This window comes from Sinohyriopsis cumingii, chromosome 18, assembly GCF_028554795.1.
Source record: "Sinohyriopsis cumingii isolate HCF-2022 chromosome 18, ASM2855479v2, whole genome shotgun sequence".
Classification (NCBI taxonomy): domain Eukaryota; kingdom Metazoa; phylum Mollusca; class Bivalvia; order Unionida; family Unionidae; genus Sinohyriopsis; species Sinohyriopsis cumingii.
The window spans coordinates 85052505-85065703 of NC_142978.1; the positions used below are offsets into that span (position 1 = coordinate 85052505).

At 33.4% G+C, this 13199-nt stretch overlaps 1 protein-coding gene across 1 annotated transcript in view; it reads right to left on the reverse strand.

Moving 5' to 3' along the window:
• Positions 1-10448, reverse strand: part of LOC149777202 (lewis-type alpha-(1,3)-fucosyltransferase-like) — a 28723-nt gene extending 18275 nt beyond the window's left edge. The window contains exon 1 of the mRNA XM_089941907.1: positions 9941-10448. Within this exon, the coding sequence (XP_089798033.1) occupies positions 9941-10390 (450 nt within the window). The 5' untranslated portion in view covers positions 10391-10448. The remainder of the gene's footprint in view (positions 1-9940) is intronic.
• Positions 10449-13199: the final 2751 nt, after the last annotated feature.

The following is a 13199-nucleotide window of genomic DNA, read 5'->3' on the forward strand; positions in this document are numbered from 1 at the left end:
AACCCAGGGAAGAACCACCGACTAACGAGAAGCTACTGGCAGGCTTTCCCACGTACCCACGCTACGATGGTAACGTGACAATCGTTTACAGGAATATACACGAATGTTTATACGAATATATTACACGATGGTAACGTGACAATAACCTTACAAAAATAAAGATCATTATATCTGGTCATGTAAACTAATAAGCTTAAATTTAAGCTTGAAGAAAATATTATTGCTATATACATTTAAATACCTTGGGTTTTTTTTCCATACAACCTAGATTCTTTAATGCCATGAAACACAAAGTTGAACACGAAAAGAAAGCAATGCATCTGCTATTTAATAGAATAAGTAACATGCACACCAGCATCCATTTAATAAAATACGTAAAATGCACATCCACGTCCATTTACTATCTGATAAAATACGTAATATATATATATATATATATATATATATATATATATATATATATATATATATATATATATCCATCCATTTGCAATTTAAAAGAATACGTATGATGCACATCCACGTCCATTTTCTATTTAAAAGAATACGTAACATACACATCTCCAATCATTTGCTATTTAAAAGAATATGAATACACACATCAACATCCATTTAATAGAATACGTAAAACGCACATCCACGTCCATTTACTATTTGATAAAATACGTAACATGCACATCTCCATCCATTTGCTATTTAAAAGAACAAGTAACATGCACATCACATCCATTTAACAGAATACGTAAGATTCACATCCACGTCCATTTGCTATTTAAAAGAATACGTAACATGCACATCTCCATTCATTTGCTATTTAAAAGAATACGGAATACCCACATCAACATCCATTTAACAAAATATGTAACATGCACATCTCCATCCATTTGCTATTTAAAAGAATACGTAACATGCACATCTCCATCCATTTGCTATTTAACAGAATACGTAACATGCACATCCCCGTCGATTCAATAAAATACGAAACATGCACATCGCCATCAATTTGCTATTTACAAGAATACGTAACATTCACATCCCCATCGATTTACTATTTATCAGAACACGTATCATGCAAATCCACGTCCATTTAATAAAATACGTAGCATGTACATATAAATCCATTTGCTATTTAATAGCAAACGTAACATGCACATCCCCATCCATTTGCTGTTTAACAGAATACGTAATATGCGCATCCCCATCTATTTTATATAATATGTAACATGCACATCCCCATCTATTTTATAGAATATGTAACATGCGCATCCCCATCTATTTTATATAATATGTAACATGTACATCCCCATCTATTTTATAGAATATGTAACATGCACATCCCCATCTATTTTATAGAATATGTAACATGCACATCCCCATCTATTTTATAGAATATGTAACATGCACATCCCCATCTATTTTATAGAATATGTAACATGCACATCCCCATCTATTTTATAGAATACGTAACATGTACATCTACATCCATTTAATAGAATACATAACATGCACATCCCCATCTATTTTATAGAATATGTAACATGCACATCCCCATCTATTTTATAGAATATGTAACATGCACATCCCCATCTATCTTATAGAATATGTAACATGCACATCCCCATCTATTTTATAGAATATGTAACATGCACATCCCCATCTATTTTATAGAATATGTAACATGCACATCCCCATTTATTTAAAAGAAAACGTAACATGTACACCTACATCCATTTAATAGAATACGTAACATGCACATCCCCATCTAATTTATAGCATACGTAACATGCACACACCCATATATTTTATAGAATACGTAACATGCACATCCCATCTATTTAAAAGAAGACGTAACATGCTCATCCACATATATTGAATAGAATACGTAACATGCACATCCCCATTTATTTTATAGAATATGTAACATGCACATCCCTATCTATTTTATAGAATATGTAACATGCACATCCCCATCTATTTTATAGAATATGTAACATGCACATCCCCATCTATTTAAAATAAAACGTAACATGCACATCCACATCCATTTAACAGAAAACGTAACATGCACATACCCATCTATTTTATAGAGTACGTAACATGCACATACCCATCTATTTTATAGAGTACGTAACATGCACATACCCATCTATTTTATAGAGTACGTAACATGCACATACCCATCTATTTTATAGAATACGAAAAATGCACATCCCCATTTATTTAATAGAGTACGTAACATGCACATCGCCATCTATTTTATAGAATACGAAAAATGCACATCCCCATTTATTAAATAGAGTACGTAACATGCACATCGCCATCTATTTTATAGAGTACGTAACATGCACATCGCCATCTATTTAAAAGAAAACGTAACATGCACATCCACATCCATTTAATAGAAAACGTAATATGCACATCTCCATCTATTTAAAAGAATACGTAACATGCACCTCTGCATCTGTTTAATGCAATACGTAACATGCTCATCCACATCTATTTTATAGAGTACGTAACATGCACATCCACATCTCTTTACTATTTAACAGAGTACGCAACATGCACTTCCCAATCCATTTGCTATTTAATAGAAAACGTAACAAATGAACTGAATGCCCCTACACTATTTTCATTTATTTTGTATGAATCGGTCTTTATTGTCAGGACTCTATAAATAACCCCCAAGCTACACATGCAAGAAATATCCAAAAATAAACGATCTGAATATAAAATAATGGAATGCAAAAGAACGCAACTTCACCAATGAGTATGCAGTACTTCCTTTATAAACAGGAACTGACGTATGAAATTACTTATCACTTCGTCAAAATTCATATATTGACATCTGCACAATTTTAGATTGATCAATCACACACTCCATATTTAGGCAGGACGTTGGTATCTTTCACCGCGTCAAGACAGAATGCGTCATCTTCGTGAAGAAAACGACATTAGTAATGAATACTACTATATGTTCATCTGTCATTCATTTCAAGTGAAAGATCTCAGTTTTTGAAACCTAATCTTTTTTTAAAATTAGACCAAATGATCTCAAAATTTAAATAACTTTCAACGGGAAATAGTTCTTCCAGGAAAAAAACTTCATTCAAATTATAATGATGACATTTTCGTAAGTGATATCACAACAATAGCAATATCACATGAGTTTAGGAACTTTCCGATCCTTTTTTTTCCTCCAGTTCTTCCAGATGATCTTATTACAAGTTGGTTAGTGAGACATATCAGTTAGTGAGACATATCAGTTAGTGATACATATCAGTTAGTTAGACATATCAGTTAGTGTGACATATCAGTTAGTGAGACATATCTGTTAGTGATACATATCAGTTAGTGAGACATATCAGTTAGTGAGACATATCAGTTAGTGATACATATCAGTTAGTGAGACATATCAGTTTATGAGACATATCAGTTAGTGATACATATCAGTTAGTGAGACATATCAGTTAGTGTGACATATCAGTTAGTGAGACATATCTGTTAGTGATACATATCAGTTAGTGAGACATATCAGTTAGTGATACATATCAGTTAGTTAGACATATCAGTGTGACATATCAGTTAGTGTGACATATCAGTTAGTGAGACATATCTGTTAGTGATACATATCAGTTAGTGAGACATATCAGTTAGTGAGACATATCAGTTAGTGATACATATCAGTTAGTGAGACATATCAGTTTATGAGACATATCAGTTAGTGATACATATCAGTTAGTGAGACATATCAGTTAGTGTGACATATCAGTTAGTGAGACATATCAGTTAGTGATACATATCAGTTAGTTAGACATATCAGTGTGACATATCAGTTAGTGTGACATATCAGTTAGTGAGACATATCTGTTAGTGATACATATCAGTTAGTGAGACATATCAGTTAGTGAGACATATCAGTTTATGAGACATATCAGTTAGTGATACATATCAGTTAGTGAGACATATCAGTTTATGAGACATATCAGTTAGTGATACATATCAGTTAGTGATACATATCAGTTAGTGTGACATATCAGTTAGTGAGACATATCTGTTAGTGATACATATCAGTTAGTGAGACATATCAGTTAGTGTGACATATCAGTTAGTGAGACATATCTGTTAGTGATACATATCAGTTAGTGAGACATATCAGTTAGTGTGACATATCAGTTAGTGAGACATATCTGTTAGTGATACATATCAGTTAGTGAGACATATCAGTTAGTGAGACATATCAGTTTATGAGACATATCAGTTAGTGATACATATCAGTTAGTGATACATATCAGTTAGTGTGACATATCAGTTAGTGAGACATATCTGTTAGTGATACATATCAGTTAGTGAGACATATCAGTTAGTGATACATATCAGTTAGTGAGACATATCAATCACTTTCAAATATCCTTGACTGTTTATGCATTTAAGCATCTTCAATCGGAGTCATGATTATTGCTCCACAGAACACGTAAAATTAACGCTGAAATACCTCTCATTAAAGAAACAACATTATACCATATTAGATACTATGCAGCATCAGGTTGTTTTTCAGCATGACGTATTTGCTGCCTGTATGTACACTCGGATCGATCTATCGATAACGTTATAAAATATCAAAGGAATATCGATGTAAATGAAGAAGGATAGGCTAATCTCGATTCTTATTCCAATATTACATAGACCTGTTTTCTGTTTTCATTCTAATAGTGCTTCATTTTCTATTTTCAAAATACAATTTATCACCTATTATAAATTATTTGTTGTACTCATCTGCTACCTGTATTTGGCCTGAGATTTTAAAAGATAAAGTTTTGCTCTTTTTTTTTACCTTGTTCTTAAACTTGCCTTGTCTGGTAATGTTGCAAAACATTTGTTCACAATTAAGAAGGTACACAACAAAAACAAATCTCACAAATGTTTAAAAGCCTCATGTCTAACCTGTTTCTACAGCTCTAGCGCGTTAGTATTCAAGAACGACAATCCAGTCTGAATCTAAAATCAGAAAAATAACTGATCGTCATACAGATCAATCTATAGAATAGACTCCTCCTTGTGAACTTTGACCTCGCCACCGTCTCGTGATTGAGCATTGTAAAGACTTAAAACTGAATTGATTTACTTGCAAAAGGTTATACAGGTAAGAGAATTAAAAAGAGCGATTTTGTTAAGAAAAGATGTGGCCACATACAGTCTATAAAGCGTATTTAATAAAAGTGGAGTAACTATCTACTGGTAAATAGGCAGCTCTGTATACTTATATCGAGCAAGAAAAAACGAGTTTAACAATGCAAAGAAATAGCAAAAATTAGTCTCCGTACTAGGTCAGTGTTTTCGGAATGCTTCTGTCGTTAATGTGATACTGTTAGAAGAATGACGTGAATTTGGGACTAAACCCCACTACTACTCTAAAATGCATGCAATAAATATACCGAATCTAAAATCAAAACACTGTGATCATAAGTACTAAAGCTGGAAACTTCAATATATGCAAAGCTTTCCATAGCACTGATCTGCTTGAAACAAGTAAAACAAATATGACTTTTAAGACCCGATATTCATGCGCAAAAATCTTGTGACGAACGCCTTTGCCGATGGATAAACTTCCGTGTAGCCTAAATTTTTTTTGTAGGAGCATACAAACCTTCAATATGAAAAATGCCCAAAAGAAAATCCCATTTGTTTCAACTAGATTTTCACGAGATATCTATCACCCCTTCACTGTAATATTAGCCTGGTTTACAAAACGTAAATATATCTGTAATCGTCTAAAGGTATTGTTCCAAAAGATTTTAGAAGATTTGAAGGACGATATACCGTTAGTACTTGCTTTAAGACGAATTCTACTGCAAACAATACATACCCTGATCTGCCATCGTATAATGAATAATGGTAGACCAGGGTCTATGCTGGCTGTTCTACTAATTTCTCATATCAAACTGCATAGATCCAGATCTTCAGGTAAATACTAAGTAATTGAGACCGCTTCGGTGGCCTCAGTAGTTGGCGCATTCGCCTCAGATGCGGGAGGTCGCGGATTTGAACACTGGCCGAGTCATACCGAAGACTTATAAAAATGGTATATGCAGCTGTCTCGCTAGGCGCTCAGCAATAAGAAGTTAGTGTTAGGACTTGTCGGCCCGGAGTCAAGATAATGTGACTGGGTGAGACATAATGCTACATGTCTACGACATGATGCCCCATTTCTAGACTTCACTATAAACTGCCACACTGCAGACATCGTAGCGATATGACTGAAACATTGTTAAGGCTACGTTAAAAATCCAAATCACACACACACACACACACACACAGAGTTTGACATGACTTAAAAGCTAGTATACAATGCAATTTCTTTTCTAGCTGTAGTACAATTATTCTTGCTTCAATTTATAAAAAGAAAAAGAAAACACATTATGTCCACTATATTAGATATATAATACAAAATAAGATATGCTGGCAAGAAAATAAAATAACATAGTTCCACTTCCCGCTAGCTATCCTGGACATTAAATGATCGGTCCCTTTATCAAAAGTTAGTTTCTACACAATGATTGCTACATTTTACTGTTAATCATATTCAGATGATATTGGGATCCGAAAATGTAAAATCGAATTTAAAAAGTTAAGAATATCGTCACATAGATTGAATCTGATTGAAAGAAAGGACCAAATAAGACTGCCACAGAAAACAGAGCACGTACAGAGACTACAAATTTAACCTGATTGATAGAACGGACCAAACAAGACTACCAGAGAAAATAGAGTATGTACATAAATTAGATTCGAAATTTAAAGGTCAATGGCCACTTATATTGTACAAACGTGTAATATTAACATAGTCATAAAAAAAACACGCTTTTGTTATGTATGTACACCATGAAAATGTTAATAAGTCTTAAAAATCCGCTCTTTTAATTGAAAACATTATTCGGCAATCTTCGTAAACAATCGGTAGTTTCGAGAGGCCAAAAATGGATATGACGTACGTGTATCCCCTCTACTCAACCTTGTATTCAAGTGCTTAATTTCCCAACGTACATGTCTAAGTGATGTATCTTACGATAGTGCTTTTATACAGCAAATATGGTGCACTGTGCTGCATATGGACATAACCAAAAGAGTGATGATGGGACAAAAGAGTTCTTTCTTTTTCCGAAAGACCCTGTTTACCATAGAATGTGGATTGAAGCTGTGGGATCGAATATGGCGAGGGATGGGAAAGTCCTAAATCCTCCTAAATCCCGTAGAAAGTTCGATGGTGCATATGATAAGAGGGTTAGAAAGAGCATAAGTAAAATATATGAAATAAAGGATTACATTATAGTAATGTTACAGCAGATGTACAATAATAATGTTTAAAATATTCATAATACTTTTTGAACGTGCAAAGTGAAGACTTTGATCAAACTCTTTATTTGGCATTATTATAACCAATATGAACTCAAAAGGATTTAAAAAAGAAATATGAGGTATTACTCTGGGATGTTTATGATTTATAGGTGACAAGTCTGTAGGATCAGTAATATATATTTACAGTATATATCGAGACACGATAAAATAATTATTTTTTCCTGTCCCAGAACTTATGGTCAAACTTTTATTCATCAAGATATACGTTCCAAAACTTAAGAAACGAAACAATTTTGTGTTGACTTTATGCCCCCCTCCCCCCGCACGGTACAATAAAATAGATAAACAAAACACTTATTTTGAAAATAAAATGAAAAAAAAACTAACATTGCATTGTTATAATTTATTCCTTCTTCTTTCATCACGCGAAATTTGTTAAAGAAAAAAGTATATCAACGAACTCCGCATATGAAGCAGATGCCGGCTGGTGTATGCGTCCTTATTGTACTGTGTATCGCTTATGTCAGATAACAAAATCGCAAATGAGGCGGGCATATCACACAATTGCTTGAAGGCACCTGCCATTCACGCATGATACCTTATAAGGTGCAAACTGACCAAGACTGTATTGTATCAAGGTTAACTATACGAAGGTATCTCGTAAATAAAAATCATTATTTGAAAATACATTCACTGTGAGTGCAAATGACACTATTTTCGCTAGCATGGGTTACAAAAGTATTATTAAAGCAAGTTATTACTGTATATACTATTTACCCTATTTACATCAATGACCGTTTGTATCAATTACGATTACATATAGCAAACAAATAGAAGCCCGGATGATGAATACACACAACTAGCAGCGAACAATAAACTCATTGCTTAAACTTACCGAAAGGGTATGAAACACAAAGGTCATTTTATTATAAAGCAAGCAACCCCCCCCCCACTTACTTCGGATTCTTTGAAGTGTGCCGATCTTTTTTATGAAGTCGGCCAACATAAGGAAGCCAATTTTGGTTCCTTTGGATTATTTTAGGTGTGCCGTATTTTTTTTACAAAGTCGGCCGACATAGGGAAGCCAGCATTTATTCCTTTTGACGGGAACTTGAAAATAAATTGAAATAATTAAGTTTTTGAAAGCGACACAATCTAGTGCGTCGTGCACGCATATCGATATAAGGCTGAACAGTAAATTAGTCTTCAACAGTTTCATCTAAATGTTCCCTATCCATAGTGTTTTATTTTTCAACAACAAGAAGCATGTGCTTCGTTTTGTAGGGATAAATGTACGTCATTTCCAGTTGGCGTCCTCTAAAGGTGGGAAATTGTAGCTAAGGGGAAGTAACAGCGTTACATACTTTTTTTCGAGTAATTAAATTATTGACTTTTTAACACTTGATAATTTTTTAAAATTCTTTTTGTGCGAGTATAACTATTTTTGATCACGTAATGCAAATATGATGTAAAAAGAAAAATGTTAGTATGACTGGTGACCTTTAACATGATTAATAGAACGGATCAAATAAGACTACCAGATAAAATAAAATATGTACATAGATTGGAATTTTAACATGGTTGATAGAAAGGATCAAATACAACTACCAGATAAAACTGAATATATACGTAGTTTGGAAATTGAATATGGTAGAGAGAACGGACCAAATATGACTACCAGATAAAATAAAATACGTCCATAGATTTTACATAGAATCAGTGTGATAGCACGGATCAAAAAAAGACTACCAGAGAAAGTAGAATTCTAGAAGACGAATTCATTTTGTCTTCGAATGTCCACTGTATGTGGAAGTTGGAAAGAGGAATGTACCTAAATATGTCACTTTATTGTCTAGTTCTCTTGCACGTATTGTTAGGCATTTTGGTATCATTATTAATGAAGTTATTTATCTGAGATATAATGCCTTGATTCGACTGATATATTACACCCAAAATAATGATTATACTATATTGTCAACCGTACTAATTCAATGCAATACTATCAAGAAATGAATATGTTATATTGACAACAGTAATGATTCAGCGCAATACTATCTAATAATGAGTATACTGTATTAACAATTGCAATAATTCTATAATATTAAATAAAGATCATATTACATTAACATTTGTAATAATTTAATGTAATTCTATTAAATAATGAAAATATTATAATGGCAATTGTAATATTTTAATGCGATAATATACCTTATTGCCAAGCGTAATGATTTAATCCAATACTATCAAATAATGAATATAATATATTAACAATTTATATAATTTAATGCAATACTATCTAACAAGAATGTTAATTCATCACTTTCTCCCTAAATGAGCTGATTTATGTTATAAGTGTAGATAATTGATATTCTGTATTAGCAGGGTCTATATATATATATATATATATATATATATATATATATATATATATATATATGTGTGTGTGTGTGTGTGTGTGTGTGTGAATGCTTCACAAGTTACATCTGTCCGGTATCAAAGTAGTTACATTAATATAAACAACAAAATCATTATTGCTGGAAACTAAAACGAAAATCACGGTAATCCTAAATTTGCGAAAAGATCTTACCTGGTCAGGTCGTCGATAGCCAGGAAACTTGAACTGTATAGACTGTCCTGGATTGTTTACAAACCCCACCCATGTAATATCCGTTAGGTGAAATAGTAACGCGTCGCTTGTTGCGACTTCATCCTTATTATCGGTTAGCTCGCATTTCCAAGGACACGTTCGTATACAGTCCATGGACTCTCTATACCACACCATTGAGCCAAAAAATGGAGTCCAAAACAGAATCTTTGGGGTATTATTTCTGTAGTAGTAACTTGTGGTAAAGTATTTTACATATCCTGTACTCGGGTGAAGACGCACATAATCCAAGGAAATTTCACTCGTTGTCGATAGGTAGAACCATATCAATACAGTGACAGCCATGACAACAGAACACATACATTTTAATTTTCTTGTGGTATTTGATAGTACACAGGGAAAAGACTTAAACCTTGCACAAATGGTCTCCATACCTTGTCCCAGCCAATACGATTTTCACTGTTGTCCCGTTATTGACTCTTCCATTGACCATAAGCTTACACAAAACACTCATAGGAACACAGTACGCCAAACAGCTCTTTTGTGTTCACTTTTCTACACTACGACAATCTGTTGTGGGTAAAAGCATGTAGTGTTTAATATGAAACAAACTGATTGTCTAGTATGAGAAAATCCATACATCTTGCTATTCTATATAAGACAAAGTGAATCACACACACACACACACACACAGAGGGTATAGTAAGGCATGAAAATATGAGTTGCACCCTATTTCTATCGCTGTATTGAATGCCGGTAAAAAACTCTTTATGAGGCTTTGGAAAATCAAATATTGTCAACTACGATCTTTTTAATCGAATTAGATTTAGTGAAGAAAATGAAGATGATAAAAAAGAAGAAGAAATCAGCAATATGGATATACAATTTAACGCAGTATATATTTTTTTACCTACCATATCAGTGGAGACAATATACCACTGAAAAAAAGAAAGAAAATAAAAACAAAAATTTCTGACGAACTAGCGCAGTGAACATAAGATAATAATTTGACTTCTAATATACGTCATAAAAAATTAAACAAAAGATACATCATACTAAATTGAACAGTTTTTAGAGAGGTGACAGAAATATCTCAGGTGTTTAACATTAAAACAACAATGTCGGCATATGAAGATAACTCCTATTAGCTTAAAATGTTTTGATTGGATAAAACTGTGATCAGTGCCAGAAGTGTTGAGGAATAACACTCTAAAAAATAAAGTGTACATTTCTTGATTTAATCATGAAAAAGAAATTGAATCCTTTAAAGTAGAAGATTATTTATAGATTATAAAGGAAGGTAACACTGACATAAGCAACATCAGCCCTGCAGAACGATGAAAGAATACATCATTAAGATGAAGAAATAAATTGTCTACCTGATTTCGTATTCAGCCATACTTACTGTACAAAATGAGATCTTGTAAATTTTACCGGATCAATCTCCAATGAGTCGACAAAAACAGAGATTAAATTTATCAAGTACAAAGTAAGAATTAAAACTTCAGAGGGTGAGGCAGTATAAAAAATCAATTTTGTACAATTTATGTTTCGTAATAACACAAAATGGCTATCTTAGAAAATCATTTCTAATGCTTGTCTTAGACAATCTGATTTTAATTAAAAATACTGATTGTATTCTACTAAAGTTTCCAAAGTACTGCAAATTACACACACACACACACACACACACACACACACACACACACAGAGGTCATGCTTTATATTTAATAATGTTCATTTTAATGACTCTAAAATAATTGTCTATATTTACAATTATCTTTAGTCCACTGTATCACTTTCAATACATAAATACACACTGCATCCATGACTCACATTAATTACACAAACACACATTCCGAGTTCTTTTATATAACAAACAAATTAATCTAATGATGCACATCTGTCAGTTAATCCGGCGGAGAAGACAATTGATTTGAGCACTATGGCGACTTCTGGTAGAGACATAAGAGTATTATCTTGCTAGTTACTACGTAAGAGTATTCAGTTTTATGGAAGACTCTGGTATTCTTTGCATCGGGGATGAAGTAGATCTTCATATTCCCCATTCCCTCACCAGGTCAGAGCTCCTAAGACGAGTTCAATAGTTATTGGAACATCATGGACCGAGTTTAATGGGACATAAACTTCCTATTCCGAGGCGGACACTCTAACCACTAGGCCACCGAAGCGGTACACAGAATCTAAACACACACAGACACACTTATGACTCAAATCTGGACCATTAAATAGCGGAAACAAAGTCTACGAGCACAGATGACTTACGTTGTGTGAGATCATGTGCATAGTGTACTGACTGACACCCAAACTTCGTAAGTTCCGATATTTTTCAAAGCTTTTTCCTTCCATAGAAGAATGATGGGATTGCATTATTATGCACTTATTTCTTGCCTCCGAATTTAAAGAGCTTGACAACGTGTAAACAACTACGATCCTCAGAAACTGAAGATTTGACAACGGAAGCGCTCCATTGAGAATCGGCAATTTTATGTTTTGTAAAAGCACGTAACACACACTCATAAAGTATTTTACCTTTTCCAAATTGCAGTCAAGACATATCTTAGCTTTACCGTAGCAAGTCGTAGTCAAAAAGCCAGTCCTGTCGAACCTGCCCGGTACATACCAATAATACACATTAAATCAAAGATTCCAAATTTAATCAATTAATCTGGTGACATATCCATATATTTATTGCGAGCAGACCATTTCCAAACCGATTGTGTGATCGTCCCCGCATTTAACTGAACATAGTTACTGCCCTTTACTGTCTTTCTTTAGCGCCAAAGGAACGTTTATTTTGTAATGAGTTTGTTTGAATCCATTCTTTACCCCAACGTTGTCATTTAATTAGATTTATATTAATTAGTAGTGTTTCTGGCTTGATTGGAAGGGAGGGGGATAAATGTCAAATTTTACAAGAAAAAGGAGGATGGATTTGAAAATTTTAATGATATTGACGAATGAGCTAATCATAATAGAAGATACTCAGCGATTATTCGAATTCTATTCGAATACGCTCTTCGAACATTCGAATCATATTTGAAGACACTCCTATTATAATAAAATATGAAAATTTGGTATTTGTTGCAGCTCTGATACTGCGTGCAAATTTAGGCCGGGTACCAACGAATAGTGTCAAGCACGATATCTGTCAATGTCATTACGCGAAGTCACCCATCTGCGTTTGTCTTGGGCTTTACCAATTTTATTTTAGATTCTT